At 43.7% G+C, this 16,553-nt stretch overlaps 1 protein-coding gene across 3 annotated transcripts in view; it reads left to right on the top strand.

The window, feature by feature from the left end:
- The window catches only part of insrb (insulin receptor b), an 83,128-nt gene that overhangs the window by 19,254 nt on the left and 47,321 nt on the right, over window positions 1–16,553 (top strand). For all 3 annotated transcript variants that reach the window (XM_034530464.1, XM_034530463.1, XM_034530465.1), the window contains exon 2: window positions 9,973–10,521. In XM_034530464.1, the coding sequence (XP_034386355.1) occupies window positions 10,065–10,521 (457 nt within the window). In that variant the 5' untranslated portion in view covers window positions 9,973–10,064. The remainder of the gene's footprint in view (window positions 1–9,972; window positions 10,522–16,553) is intronic.

Here is a 16,553-nt window from a genome sequence, read left to right as displayed (position 1 = left end):
ACAGTGACAAGATAAAAAAAATAAAACCTTCCAAGGCCAAAGAAACGGGTTATGAAACTAGTGAGAGAGTCTTCAATTGATCAAAGTATTGTATGATCAAACCCCAAGTAGATTTCAATTTCTCAGGGTGTCCCCGCGGAGAGAACCTTAGATAACATGTTGACAGAACTTTGCTGCTCCGTGCGTAATGATGACGAGTGGAAGACAGTAACAAAAACAGATTTCTGCTGTACCTATATCTAATTAATGCCAACCTATGCGGCATCATTCTACAACTTTACTTTACAGAGCAGATATTTATACAGAAACATGAGGTACTCCCAAAGCTGTGGGTTACAGACTGGGCTAAGAAAAGGTAAAGGTAGGGAGAGATATGGCGAAAACAAAATGTGTGTGTGTGTGTGAGGTTTTCCTGCAACATCAGAGCTGGTGGTCCCAACAGTGCAGACAAACAGGCCATTAAACTGACCGGGCCCCTCTGCTTTCCATCCCTCCAGTCCCCTCTGCTTCTCCCTCTTTTCCGTCTTAGTTTGTCAACTCCCCCGTTTCCCTGTTTGCTCCTGTACCTTTCTTTCTTTCTTTCTTTCTATGCTTGTTAACTTATCTCCTCTCTCTTCTTTAGTCTCTGGCTCACACACAAATACGTTCACTCACACACACACACACACACACACACACACACACACACACACACACACACACACACACACACACAAACAATTTCAGTCTCATTTCAAGGCAGTTAGAGTCCAATTATTTCCTCCTCTCTGGGTGTTTTTCATCGTTTGCATCAAATGTTGGATTCCGCTGCAGCTCAGAGTTGGCAGCCTTGCAGCAATCCAAATCAATAGGATTTGCCACGCTTGGGATGAGCTCACTCGTCCATTCACCACACAGGGAATACCTCCACTAAACCCGTAAACTGTTTTAGCTGGAGGTAAAAAACTACTCTGTGTCAAAAGAAAGAGTTAGCATGTCAAGCTACAGCTTGAGCAGCTGTCCCATCACAGCTCTCGTACTCTCCCTTTGTTGTCTGAATCCCCTCTTCCTCTTGATTGCTGAGTGGCTGAAGCACTCATAGTATTTGTAAATGTGGCTTCACAGCCATTGCTCAAACGTAGCGGCCTAAAGCAGGCAGACGGGCTGATTTTGAGGAGGAACGAAAGCCATATGGGAGTGAAGAAGCCGATCTGGCACGGCCACCAGGCAGGCGTAGCTCGTCCAGCCTTGTGTGTAGATATGGTTTGCGGGTCAGAGCGTTGGTGGGGCCGGGCTCTCAAGTCAAGCAGAGGAACCGAGCCCTCTCAGGCCGAGGCTCACCACACCAAGACGCTGCTCTGCGCGCCACTCGCTAACGTGGGAAGATGAAAAGGAACATCAGATGTTTCTTGTATTACTCACTCTCGTCTCTGTGCGTGTGTGTGTGTGTGTGTGTTGTTTGTCTGTCTCTCTTGCACTATATCTTCGGCACAGTCCGGCCTGCCTTTGATTACCTGCTCTTGTTTCAGAGTCCTCTGTCTGTTTCCAAATGCTTTGAGTATGTCAGGAATGCTCCCCCGCCCCCCAACATGCTTTTTATTTGTTTGGAGCACCACCTGGTTTAGCTGTTTTGTCAGGCGTGGCCAGAATTTTTCAGATTTTTCTTTTCTTGGTTTGTGTGTTGCCAGCTGTCCAATTATTTTCTAAACAGGGGAACGCGTCGGTTACAATCGGTCATGGAATTAAGCAGAAAGACTGATTTAGGTCTGTGCGGTTATGTGTGTCTGTCATAGCAAACATGTTGGGTCACATGTGCTTGCAGATGTAGTTTGCATCAGGGCTCAGCGTTTTAAATTCTTTCATGTGACTTTTTGTTTTAAAAGGTTACAATTGAGAGAGAGAGAGAGACCTTTGTTTGCTGGTTTTGCCTATGGAGTCAGAGCAGCGGTGCAACAGTATGCTGGAGGTACTGTTTTGTAAAATGTGGGCACATTTAAGCCCATATTTGAACCCCATGATCTGCTTTTGAGTGTGAATGTGACGACCAAAAAGACCGTAGAGTATCAGTCATCTCATCTCACGTCCATCTTACATGTGAGACGTGTTTGTCTGTCAGACTCCGTGTGTGCATGCAGTGGATATTTAGTGTTTGGGTTGGTGGACTTGACCTCGAGGAATCAGTTCCTATCAGGTACCCTGTCACTCTAAGAAGATGTCAAACAGAGCTGTACACACACATTCTGCTCTGGTTTCTTTTGCCTCCTTTTCCTCCACTTCGCTCCTACACCTTTCTTTTCCTCTTCGAGTCCAAGGTCAAACATCGCTGGGTGGAAAACAGTGAGTCACAAACAAGTGACCTCCCGCACTTCTTATTCTCTTCCTCTTCCTCATTCTTTGTCTCTGTTTATATTCGGTCTCTTTGTCTCCCCCTATCTGTACCTATCCTTCCCCCTCCGTCCCCCCCTACCTTTCTCCTTTGCCAGTGCCGGAAGGTAGATGGAAGGAGGTGAGCCAAAGTCACGAGTGTGATCTGATTTAGGCCTCTCTTTTCTTGGCCAGCCATCTGACAGTGCAGGGCCTGCATGTTGCTCTTTTCTACCCGCTCCAATCTGCCACCGCCTGGCCCCGTGCCACAGCTGTAACGGGACCCAGCATTGTGTATAAATAGGCTCGGCCAGCTCCCCTCGCCATGCTCCTCAATGGGAAGCTGAGGCAATGGAGGAACAGGTGCTCCAACCCACACACTCCCTCTCTCTTTCTCTCTCTACACTCCGTCTCCCTTCCCATGCCCCCCACCTTTTTATCTGATGCCCTCAAATGTGGAAGTACAGGTCAGTCACGATGCACGTGTTCGCCAACCTCGCTTGTCGCGCCACTTCTTATTGTCAACAGAAGATGTCGTCTTAAAAACATTTCGCCGTGTGGTTTAATTTAAATAAATGGCACGCCGAGACTATTTCCACTCTTCAAAAACTGCCCCCCTCTCTGTCTTTGGCTCCCGTACTGTTATTTTGGTCCTCAACTCTCTTTGTTTTGGAGGTACACGTTGTTACATGTTAATCAAAATGCCTCTCATGAAATTTCTTAGCATCATTTTTCACTGTAAAAGCCACAGCTTGGCAGTGGGCGCACGGGGAGCTGGCTTTATTTCTCAGGACTTTCCATAGCTATATCAACAAACAAATGCATTTTTTCCGCTGGCAGTCCATTTGGCACTGCGGCCGCATATTCTCTCTCCTGAGGTTTGTTCAGCAACTGATCTGTTGACAAATCTATAATCATCAGATCACCTCATCGGGGGCAACGTGCGTCTAACCGGACAGCGAGAGGAAACTTCTCACATTCCAGAGTTAGCTGCCACCTGATTTCATGCTGAACAGGTCTGGTGTCACGCTAAGCTAACGTGAGGCTGCCCTCTGCTCCAGTGAAAGGCAGAGACCGGCTGGTACCCGGGCCACATAGGGCTCCACTCTCACTTTCTAAAACTGCCAGTGTGATCCACTCTCTCTGCCAGCCAGCCAGCTACGACGAGTTGATGCATATTAAATTCTCTGCAGGGAGCGCAACTCTAAAAATAAGAGAAGAATCTGTCTGAAATTGTAGCTACACTATAACGGAGGCTGCAGCTGTGGGTGCTCACTGAATAGTGGAGATGGCAGTTTCTGTCAGAGATGGTCCTTGCATCGGTGCGAGCTCAGTCGCACCGGTCATGCTCAAGTAATTCTTGAGGTGTAATTATGAAGAGCTTATTCCGTGAGCTAATTCGGCTTCACATTTGACAAGCGAGAGGGAGTAAAAATGTGACAGAGATGGATGATGACGTGCTAAAAATGGCTGGGAGCTAAAGTGAAATTTGACAACATATACTGGTGTTTATCTATAGGCCACACCTGCACATTTTTTAAAGAAAAAATAAATTGTACATAAATAAGACCACGGAATAAATAACCACTAGTTCTGCTTTATACTTGTTGTGGACATCCCATAAACGTCGGAACATCTAACGCCCTGGTGTTTGGGTTCATAACATCACCCGTAGGCTCACACAGCTCGGGGAATTTCACCGACTCCGTCTCGATAACTTCCGCTTCCAGCGCTGCCGGAGCAGCAGCAGCATGCAGGCGGGCAGGGAGGGGGTGTGGCTTGTCTCCGTAAAAACAGCCGTTCACCACCGGGGAAATAACCGTTAGTTCTCACAACGTTACGGGTCTCTCCGATGGTCTTTGCTCTACCAGCTTTTTACATTTTTTTATACTCAAACATCTCCGCGTCTTATTGGGTGGCGTAATAATCGCGCTTGCAAAAAGGGAGCTGATACCACAATACCGTAGTCAGGTACCATTAGGACGACACAAGCTGTGGCAACAATACTGCTGAAGTTTAGTTTAATATAAACATAATCTCATCAAAATTCTTTTTTCATGACCAAAAGGGCATTTTTTAAAAGCAGTCATTCTCTCAGCTGACTGAGGGTCTTATGTAGAGTCTAACTTTGAATGTGTGAAAAACATTAAAGAAATAGTTAAAGAAGAATTGTCAGTGGGGAAACGAAACCTGACAGTGATATCAATTACAATGTTGTTTTTTCCCCTCAGTATTGTTAAGCCCCATCCCGTCCTGGCGTGTTGCATTATGCTCTATTGTCTGTGTGCGGAGGATGGACCAGTGTTAATAGTGGGGTTTGAATGGTCGCATCATATTAAAATAACATGTAGGCATTCCTTGTGTGAGCAACGGAAGCTGCGGCCTTCACTGGAAACAGTTTGGGCAATTTATTCAGTCACTGTTACAGTGCGAATGTGTGAAGAGACCTCATAATTATTCAAGCAGCACACCGTGGCACATGTTTATCGAGAGGAGCGTCATTTCTGAATATGCAGTTCCTCAAATTGTTCATGTAACATTTTTAAAAGGATATATATATTTTTTAATCTATTTTTTTATCTATTGAGGACTTAAACTCATTCACCTCTCTCCATAGCTTTTTTTTCCCTCTGCCTTTTCTGTTTGTCTGACACCCCCTCTATACCTCCCTCCTCCTCCTCTCATTCCTGCTGCCAAATTAAGTGTCAAACAGACAGGGAAGGCGGGTGGATGGCCCACATTTCTCTTATAGAGATCCACAGTACGGTACAGTACGTTCCAGTCTGTGCTCTGTTATTCCATTCTCTGCTTCGATACAGGCCTCGCCCCCTCCTGCCCCCGGGCTCATTAGTGTCTGATTGGGTTGTTATTGTAATTAAGAGCTCCTGTACAGCCAGTGAGAGCACCAAGCTGTCTGCTTATGGGTGGTCCTACGTGGGAGGGTGGGCTTCACAGGGTTCACGGTCATTGTCCACCAAACACAATGTGCACATTTTTTGCAATTTTTTTTATATGAAGCTCTGTTAATGTCAAAATGCAATTTAAAATAGCAGCTCACAGTATAGCCTTTGTGTCAAAGCATTTAGTTTGACATTTTCCAGATGACAAAATATGAAAAATTGTGCAGCAGGTGTCTTCCTCTTTTTAGCTATTTCTCCAGCCCATGTTCTTCCTCCATAGATGCAGGCGTAAGCTCAGTCGGTTCAGTGTTTGTTGAGTGGAAGGTTGCCGGAGGTGAACATTGCTTATTGTTGTTATTATGGCAATGGGGAGCAAACTTTCCCCTCTCCCCCGTGTGTGTGTGTGTGTGTGTGTGTGTGTGTGTGTGTGTGTGTGTGTGTGTGTGTGTGTGTGTGTGTGTGTGTGTGTGTGTGTGTGTGTGTGTGTGTGTGTGTGTGTGTCGGATATGTCGGTGTGTGTCACTTGTCATGTAACAGCGGTCCATAGCGACCCTCCATTCATGCATGTGATGACCAACCGTCCTGTAGGTCCCTTACGTCACCCTGCGTTCCTGCCTGGGCTCAGGTTACAATTTCACCCCGCTCACTCCCCTCCCATCATTTCTCTGCGCCCCTTAACCCCTCCATCCCCCCACTTTATTTTTGCCCATGACCCCTTTCCGTCTGACTCAATCTCCCTATTCGCGCTCTTTGCTTCTCCTGTGTCCCCCTGCTCCTAAACCTGTGAGGAGAGAGGGAGGAGATAGCTCATTATTTTAAAGACACAGTGGCTCCCGCAGCCAATCCCAGACTACATAACAACCCTTCCTCCACTTCTTTTCTCTCTCTCTCCTTCTCCTCCACTTCCCTCCACCCACCCCCCTTGACCCCCCCTACACACACACACACACACAAACCCTACCTTCTCACTCCTTCCCCCCCCCCCTGTCTCACTTCTGTCAGTCGGAAACAAGACTCCATTTTGCGGAGGGAGCTCCCAGCAGCACCACGTACAGCTTCCCCTCATGGTCCACTAACATTTCTTTGTGTCAATAAAGCTCCTCCAACCGGGGACCTGACATACTGTATGTACGAGCCTGTAAGCATGCTGTGGGAACAGAAATACCTAATTTCCAGTAACTCATTTCTTCCGTGCCGAGGGAAAAATCCCGTAATATGACAAGGTCACGTTTGTGTCCTCTTGGTGTTTTCTTGAAGATCATTGTGGGCAGAGGTGAGTTGCTGCACCCTGGCCCTGTTGGTGTTGCGCAACGTAGTTTGTTATGCTGCCGTGTTGCACAATCGGTATCCGGTTGGTTCTGCAGGCTGTCAGCGAGTGGGTGGCCTGTCGGGCTGTGTGATGTGTCCCGGAGATAAGGCAGGAGGGGCAGAGAGGTGTAAGGTTGCTCTTATCACTGGGAATAACACCAACTGACACACAGTGGAGGAAGAAGTGTGTTTTTGTGTTTTGGTTTCTGATACAGTATGTGTCTAATAAAGAGGGTGCGGCCACGGCAACGTGGCTAGATTGTGTGAATGAGTAGCTGTTGTTTCAAACTCGGCCTTATCTGATGAGATTCTTAACAGCTGTAATTGATTTATTGTCTTATTTTATGAGTTGTTTTTGGCTGCTGGCAATGCTAGCCGCAGTCGGAAATGTGCAAAGTTGAGCTGGCATTGGCCACGTCCACATCAATGTGGGTACATTTGAATGCTCCAAACATCCAAACAACCGGTATTCTTTGGTCGATAGAAGTAGTTTTAGTACACAGGGAACGCAAACCGTAATGATCTTGTGTACACTTGTTGCTGTCTTACAATAAATGGATAAATATGTAGATCTTTCTGAATGTTTGTGTAAACTTTTTTTTAAATTAAATTGTAGAATTTATTTTATCCCGTTATTACAGAAAAAAATAAATAATTTTATATATATATATATATATATATATATATATTAGTTTTTTTGTTTTTGTTTTTTTGATGGACTACTCATGCAGAGACAAAGACAAATGTCTACTTCTGAAAAATCTGCGTCTTTATTCGAGTTGGAGCTCTGTTCTCATATCTGATGTATTTGGGATAATTTCATCCTCTTTGTCGATATTCTGATACACTTTCATTTTGTTTTTAAAATCTTGGTGAAGTTAGTGTGCACTTCTGCTAACATTAGTCTAAAATGTTTTTGGGAATAAACAGAATAGTCTATTGTGATGCCGTTTCTATTTTTCTGTATTGGACACAGGAACTCATTTCCACATACTCAAGCTTCAAGTAAATTAAAACATTGATACTTTGCGTGGATATTTAAATTTATATTTGACTTTTTCCAGCCTTTTTTCTACTATGGTACAAACTAGTGGCTTCCAGTTGACACTTTTTACACTGTGCTTAACTCACCCCTGCTGCCAACATGCAGTTGTAGTAAACAACACAGTTTTATTTGGCAGTGTAGTGATTACAGGCTTTATTGGCTCCTTTCCGTTATAAGAAGTCACTCAAACTCCATTGATGTGCTGCTGGTCTGAGTTTGTACCTGGATTGTTGACATGTTTGTCTCGCTAACCTTTAACAGAATGGGAAGTTAATAGGTAGCTTACACCTGGGAATGAGGACAGTCAATAACAACTCAATGGAACCAAGTAGTCCTCTGCAATCAATTTGGACTTTTTTTCTATTTCAAGAGGCTGTAGTGGCATTGATTTATTTTTTGTCTGTACGAAGTGGTAGCGAGGGATTGGGCACAATACACGGGGAACATAACAAGCAGATGGGGTTCACACCACCAAGATGCATGGGAGACGCTCACCGTGGGAGATCAGTAGGTGTGTGTCTGCATCATTGATTTGAAAGCAGCAGACTAAATGGAGACCATTAGATCGCTTCTGTGATAAGGCTCATGTTAGCCTCCATGTAGAAGCTCAGGCCCCTTTTTTCAATGTTTTGGTTTTTACAAATTAAACTGGGTTTTATGTTGAATATGCTTATTTTCCTACAAGCCAGTCTCAATCTCCCAATTCACACTCTTTGCTTCCCCTGCTCCTAAACCTGGGAGGAGAGAGGGAGGAGATAGTCATTATCAAATAGATGAGACAAGTAGTCTGTTTGTTTCACGTAGTGGAAACACATTTAACGTTTCATTAACAGATTTAATCTTTTCGCATGTTGGTTATTGACCATAACCATCTGTTTTGGGCCGTAATGGCTGGTAGTATAGTTTATATGGTACATGCATGTTTAAGTCATGTGAACAAATGTCTCCCCACTACCATTGTGGTTGATGAGTGTGTTCACTGAGTAAAAATGGGTGTGTTGACGCCACAGAATGTATGCACATGTTCCACTCATTTCAACAACAAGAAATAATGTTTAAACTTTGAGGTATTCTTGACTCCCACTTTAGAAATGTCCTATAACTTCCGAGGAATACGTTGAATATCTTATTATTGGTAGCAAGCAACAGCAGTATGCCTTTTCTTTCTGTACTTCTCTTGGCTTGTTGGCTTGTGTGTGTGCCAGTGTTGAGCAGCTAAATAGTATGAATGAGCATGGATAAGCATTTAGCTTCCAGGCTTCATTTCAGTTAACCCCTTCATGTCTGCTTCATTCAGATCAGACAGTGCCATACAGTAATTTCCTCTCTGGAGAAATAATGCTGGAGCCAATGAGAAGAGAGAGAGAGAGAGAGAGAGAGAGTGTGTGTGTGTGTGTGTGTGTGTGTGTGTGTGTGTGTGTGTGTGTGTGTGTGTGTGTGTGTGTGTGTGTGTGTGTGTGTGTGTGTGTGTGTGTGTGTGTGTGTGTGTGTGTGTGTGTGTGTGTGTGTGTGTGTGTGTGTGTGTGTGTGTGTGTGTGTGTGTGTGTGTGTGTGTGTGTGTGTGTGTGTGTGTGTGTGTGTGTGTGTGTGTGTGTGTGTGTGTGTGTGTGTGTGTGTGTGTGTGTGTGTGTGTGTGTGTGTGTATATTAGAACAAGAGCAGGAGGGAGAGACAGATTGCGGCCAGTCAGATTGGAGAGCGGCCTTCAGTGAGCCTGTTTCATGAATGGCTCTGCTCTACTTAATGCAGATCACTCGTGGATTCATGGCTTTAATGGGAAAAGAAAGATTGATGTTCATATCCGGTTGTTTTGACACAGTTGCAAATCGAAAACCACTCTTGCCTTTTTATATAAAGATCTATACATACAGTCTATGGCTTGTTACTGTAAGCCAAAGTCAAGGAATGGCATGTCTCTACATGTATCCTGTGATGTGCTCTTATTGATATTATGCTGAATGATAAGTCGATTAATTAATTTGACAATCAATAGAAAAATAACCACCCATGCCACTGTTACACACATCTGAGCTTTAGGAAATTGTAATTGACATTTTCACTATTCCTTAACATTTTATTTACTAAACAATTTATTCATTGAAAAAACATCACAAAGTTGAATGTATTTTTCTCAAACACTTTTACCAAAACCTGAATCTTATTACAAGGGCTTCTGGGCTGTTGTAATACATTGCATTAGTTCTAGGGAGGTGTTCCTAATAAATAATAATACATATTGACAGGCAGCAAATGCTCAAGAGGTATTTTACTAAAACCATAGTAAATATTAACCAAATTCCTGGATGAATTATTTTGAAAACTGTGTTTTATAGCTAATAATTGTCTCTCACATCTCCCTCCCTCTTAATCCTTTTAGTCTGCCAGAGTAAGGACATCCGGAACAATGTGACCAACCTCCAGTCGCTGGAGAACTGCACCATCATCGAGGGCCACCTGAAGATCCTGCTCATGTTTAAGACCAAGACTGAGGACTTCCGGGGCCTCAGCTACCCAAAGCTGCGAGTGGTGACCGACTATGTGCTGCTGTTCCGGGTCTACGGCCTGGAGATCCTCAGCGAGATCTTCCCCAACCTGACAGTGATCCGCGGAAACAACCTCTTCTTCAACTACGCTCTCGTGATTTACGAGATGCTGCAGCTGAAAGAGGTGGGCCTCCACAGCCTCATGAATATCACCCGGGGCGCTGTGAGGATTGAGAAGAATCCAGACCTGTGCTACCTTTCCACCCTGGACTGGTCCAAGATCCTGGACTCGGTGGAGGACAACTTCATCGTGGCCAATAAGAACGACAGGGAGTGTGGAGATGTGTGTCCCGGCACGGCCCAAGGTCAAACCATCTGCCCACAGAACACCATCAACGGACACTTCAGGGGACGATGCTGGTCGCAGAACTACTGCCAGAGAAGTAAGTGTACATGTGTCTTAATGCACTTTTAACAGTGGAGAGCTTTCATGTTTTTTTCCCCCTCGTATATTTACATTCAGTGGATATCATTATCGCTGATGTCCATACCTGTCCAAAACTCCTTATCTAGAAGTCATAGACAAAAGACGCTCCTTATAACTCCAGAACTTGCCTGAAAATCATTGTGTGTTTACGTTTTCTTCAGTACAAAACCCAGTGATGGTTGTCTGTACATCCATGGGTCCATTGCAAACAGCAACTGTCAATAGTTAATTTGGCATACTTTTATGGTTATAATTTGTCCAAATGTAAAATAATAGAGGGTTAAAAACAGGCCTCAAGTTGTAGCCCACAGCTAACTAACCGACTCCATGGCATTGGGATTCGTGGTGTCAGGTGTTTAAACTAGCCATATAATCAACAAATAGATGAAAAAAACTAACATTTATGTCAGAAGCAGTGGAAAAATATCCTTATTGACTGACTGGTTTGCGCGGACTTGATAGTGTAGCACCTTTCCAGAATCCATCACGCTGCTCATTGTAAAGTGGTCCATTGAGACACATAATGATAATATGCACTGGAGATTTTTTTTCTCTCCCAGAAATCAATTGAGACGACTGATGTTTTCATTGCAAATGGTTTACGTAATGATTTCTATGATGTGGAGGGCTGCTCCTAATATCAACAGCCAGGGGTCGTGGACTCTCTCTCTCTCTCTCTCTCTCTCTCTCTCTCTCTCTCTCTCTCTCTCTCTCTCTCTGATTAGCATTCATTGACTGGAGCGTTGTGGGCAAGTGTTCTGTAATTATAGGCTCGGGATCTGCTCGATGTGTGGAATGACTCAACTGCATTGTTGAGTCGGGGAACTGCAAGCTCAAAGGTAGGCATTACGGCGTAAAGAAAGAGGGTTGGAGCGAGGGAGCTGATGGACAGGAATAAACAGTAGCGTACACTTGTTTGTTAAAAGATTGTACAGATTTTCTCTCCTTTTGATAGAAAAGAGCTGTGGGTTTGCTCGGTGCTGCTGCCAGGTTGTCGGCGAGTCGGTCTTTTCTCTCCTACCACAAACACAGAGAAAGGCTTCTATTGTAAGACACACAGAGAGAATGATTATTATTTTTTTCGAAGGCGATTATAGCTTGTGTTGTTTTTTTTTCTTTCACTTCTGTCTCTGTGTCTAGCATTCAAAGCATAACGACCTCGGCCATGTTTATACTTTAACATCGACTGTTGCAGCCAGCATATAATGTTGGCTCCTTGATTTTCTGCCAGGTCTCACTGTTGGAAAAGTTCTACAGGATTCAGGATGGATGAACGGCGAGGTTGTAGCAACCATGTTTAGGGCTTACAGAGGAGGAGCAATGGCACGTAGGACTCCAGGTGTTGGAAAACTTACAATTAAGATTCAAATGTAAGGCAAATGAAAAAAGCCATTGTTGTTGATGTTTGTGAAGGCCTGTATTGATCAAAGGGAAAGATACAAGTTTAAATCCCTCACTTTTACTTTTACTTACACTTTAGAATAGAAACTATTATCGAAACTTCTTTCATGAATGAAAAATAGCTAAATTCTAGAGGGCTCCAAGTTGGTGAAAAGTAGATTTGAGATGATTGCAGCGCAGACTGAGGTGAGCACATCTTTTTGGAGTGAATGCACAAAAACATCGTCGGTTATCATGAGTTGTACTCCTGCTGAGGCGATGTTTCATTCAGAAGTGGTGGTAATTTTAGCCCATTATTTGCATTTGATTTGAACATTTCATAGGAGATTACACCACATTTCTGACACCACGTATTCACTCTCTGCTCCAGTCAATGTGATACACTCTCCTCAAAGATTTGTTTTTACTCATATGTTAAGTGAGTGTTATTCTGAGAAGTTTGATAACTACGAGCCCCCCGAACTTGATTTCAAAGTCTCTTTTAAACCATAAAAAAAAAAAGAAGAAGAAGAAAAAAGAAAAAAAAAAGATTGTGGATTGATTTAAGAGAAGTGGGTGCTCGGTACGGCAAACAACCTGTTGTGCATGTGCGTTCATGTCTCCTCTGCTTTGGATAGGCCGGGAGAGCAGGTATGACGCTGGGCTCTGCGTCACGTGACCGGCTCCAGTTTAGTCAAGAGCTGCGTTTCAAAGACTGAGGCCATCTCTAGAACATGACGCAACGGCTGTTTGCCCCTGCGGCGGGGCAGTGTGAGCGGATGAGACGGACAGATATGTGAACAGTAAATGCTTGCGAGTGTTTGTGTGCGTTTCATTTGTGCGTGCTTGAGTGCATGTTCCCACTAGAGGGGAGAACCACAGTTCCACACACCTTTTGGCCTCCAGCCGCGACTTTTAATGCTTTTCTCAAATTAGTGTTGTTCCACTTTAGAATAATGTACAAATATAAGTAAAAGTAGAATGTAGCAGCACTTAACTGTAGTAACAGGGTTATTAGCAGTGAGTTTTGAAACAGTTTAACACGCTTACTGCCATCAAAAAAGAGATCTGTGTTGTTTGCCTGCTTGTGCCGTGATGTGCACCTACGTGCTGGGTGGTGGCATGAGGAAACTGTAGGATCTTTAATTAGAGCTTCTGTAAATGAAAACTCACAGTTTACAAACTCGGATGCACACATGCACATGTGTGCGCGTGCAGGCTGGAGGAGCATTAGTTGGGGGCATTAAAGTTAATGTGTGAGTGGAAAGTGTGGGGTTGTTTTTGTTGTGTTTTTACAGGGTTCCAGTGGCCTTAAGTAAGAGCCAAGGGAGAGCTTGTATTCCTCTGATCCTACACATGCTCCTTACAAGCAGGAAACCAATGTCTCCCCACTACCATTGTGGTTGATGAGTGAAAATGGGTGTGTTGACGCCACATAATGTGTGCAAATGTTCCACTCATTTCAATAACCTGTTATGACAAAAACAGAAATAATGTTTTTATTGTAATACCTGTTTAAACTATGAGGTATTCTTGACTTCTGAGAACAATGACTTCTTATTATTGGTATCAAGCAACAACAGCATGCCTTTTCTTTCTGTGCTTTTATTTAAGTGTGTGTGTGTGTGTGTGTGTGTGTGTGTGTGCGCGCCAAGACAAGTCATGTTTAACTGTGCAGGGCCCTTAAGTAACTTGTTGGCAATCCAAACAGCTTGGAGAGTGTCTGAGATCTGACATTCATGGCCCAGTGCTATTTTCTCTATTTTGTATGTGTATCTGACGCACACATGTATTTTGTGTGTCTGTGCCTCCTGTATATTTACAACGTTGTGCACGTAGCTGCTCGGATGTCGAGGTCAGCCCAGTAATGTTTTTTGTTTTTTTCTAGTACATTCAGGCTGCAATTGTCCCAGCTTTTTACAAGCTGTCACCATCACTGTGGCTTTGTTGCCCCGTTGAATGTTGGCGGTTACTTGTGCATTTCGATCAACGATGGTAGTCTGCTTTATTCAGGCTGTGTCGTGGGCATCAAATCTTCTAAAAGCGTCATTGTATTGGAATCCTTCACACATCACAGGGTAGCTTTTCTAAGTGGACATTTCTGTTGACTGAATCAGTTGAAATGTCTCTGAATTCTTACCAGTCCTACAAATGTCTTTCTGCAGCTGACCCAATGATTATTTATTATTTATACATAACATGTTTGCTAATGGAGTAGAAATACCAGATTGGCAAGAAAAAGCACACTCTGTGAAAGAAGGGGAAGGTTGTCAGTTCTGAGATCAGTGATGTGCATGGATAACTGGCACTTGCTTTAAATGAGAGAGACAGGATGTGAAGGCATGCGGTATACAACTGCTGCACCCACATGTTTGCACATGATGCATCCGGGATGAGTAAAATGACCCAAAAAACTGTTTTAGCTATCATCCTTTGATATTGAAAATGTTGATTGGTTTGGTTAATGCGATGAAAAGCAGTTCCTTTCTGCCTCCGGCTCCTTGCTGTCTTTAAATCGATGTGTTTGTTTTTGAGATGAATGTAATATTTCTTCTATTTCTTATTCCCATTTATTCCTCATATTTTCAATGAATGTAGATGTTTGTTTTGTCAGTGAGACCTTTTTTAAAAAAAATAAAACACATTTTCAAAGAGAGTTGGTTAACAAAACAGAAAATATAATTAATAAATAGGAAGCAAGAAGACTGAACGTATAGACGAGACCGCGCTCTATTTACAGAAGCGAGGCGAAAGCATAGTAGACAAATACAAAGGCAGATTGCTAGTTGGAACGCAAGCACACAGGACCGAGGGATTGGATTAACAAACGAGAGGTAAAGGGGGAGAGAAGGTCCAGATAGAAAGGACGCACGGGTAATATTCACAGATGAGAGAAAGAGGAATGGGAGCAAACAGTGGATCTCCTGTTTAAATAAGGCTCTGTCTGTTGCCGAGGCACACGGTCAGCCTCACAGACACCAGCCAGCGCTGTGCTTGCACAACTGACGCACACGAAAGAAAAAAAACACGCACGAGCAGCAGAAGAGAAAGCTTTCCAGGTCAAAGTTCACTTTGGCTACGTGCTTTGTCGTTTGCGGCGATTGTTTTCCGGGCACACACAAAGACGGCTTCACCTTCCAGTGTCAAAAAGCCACAGGGGGGGGGAAATGCCCTCTCTACATTACACGCGCCGCTTTCAGACCGTCGCAGTCAAACAGGTTGAACCTGCACTGGTGGTCGATCTAAATCGGATACCGTGCGTCATTCGGCGCGGCTTTGTGACCTTCCTTCTGACCAGAGTTGAACCCGGGTCGGACTGCCCAGCTATGACCAAGCTTCTCTCCTGAGGCTGGGAATTTATTTTAGTCACGTGGACGTTTGAAAGAGATTCAACTAACTTCCAAGCTTTGTTGACCGGCACAGAGGGAAGCAGAGAGCACAGTAGAGAGGTTGAGAGAGAGAGAGAGAGAGAGAGAGCGCGAGGAGAATTGAAAACAAAACTTTATGGTGTTTACAGTTCCGTATGAAATTCTCAATTACTGGAACTTCACTTCCATGGAGCTACAGACGAAATCTGTGAGTGGTGATTAACCTGTGCCGGCAGTTTATGGAAGCAGAAAAAAGCAGGTTGAACAAGACTTTGTGTTTTTACTAAAGATGATTAAATAATGGGATTTAAATGATACTCACATGCCCACATTTAACTTGAGAGAGATATTGTACGCTGAAGCAGTCAAATCGTGTGGGTGTCTTGGTTCCCGTAGTTGTGTGTAGGTTTATTTGTGTCCTGGCAACAGATCTACATAATAATTCCAAAACATTTTCTCAGACGGGGGAAAAAAGTCTGTCGAAATAGTAATATTTTAAAGACTTAGAAAACTCAAATGTCCCGGCCAAGAAATACACCCGCACATAACCCCTCGTCCATTTTTACACTTTGGTTTTGTTTAGTACAGATCGTATTGTGGGTTTTCCCCTGCTGCTTTCAGTCTTTATGGTAAGCTAAGCTAAATGTGTCCTTGCTGTAGCTTCATAATTAACAGCTATGAGAATCATATCAATCTTCTGGTTGAACTCAACAACAACTAAGCGAATAACTAATTTCCCAACTGTTGACCTATTCCTTTTATATTTATATATAAGAAGTTTTATTTCCAATGCTGGCAAAAGAAAGTGGACAATTGATGTAGATAAGATGAGGAGCCAGGAGGGGGAGAGAAGGGCAAAGCAAAATAAACCGAGCAAAACAAACAAGTCAAGTTTCAAGTGTGGCTCCCAGGTACAGACAGACAGACAGACAGACAGACAGACAGACAGACAGACAGACAGACACACACACTCTCACTCACTCACTCACATTCACTTTTTGCCAGAAGAGTCTAGGAGAGAAAGAGAAGGACCGTATTAAGAATGGAGGCACTAAATGAAGCGTGCCCACAACCAAACTAAGACACTTAGCCCCGCCTCTTAATTGGGGTGTAAAGGTGTCTCCGCTCAGGCTGCTTCCCCACTCACTTCTCATTTGATCTCTTCTTATTTTCTTTGGTCAGTTTCTGCAGTTGTTTCTAATAAAAAGTAAATGAAATAGTTTTCCCGAATTTGCTGTTC

Source organism: Cyclopterus lumpus, chromosome 4 (genome assembly GCF_009769545.1).
Source record: "Cyclopterus lumpus isolate fCycLum1 chromosome 4, fCycLum1.pri, whole genome shotgun sequence".
NCBI lineage: Eukaryota > Metazoa > Chordata > Actinopteri > Perciformes > Cyclopteridae > Cyclopterus > Cyclopterus lumpus.
The sequence above is the reverse complement of the archived record's forward strand: the minus strand, read 5'-3'. Positions and strand labels throughout refer to the sequence as shown.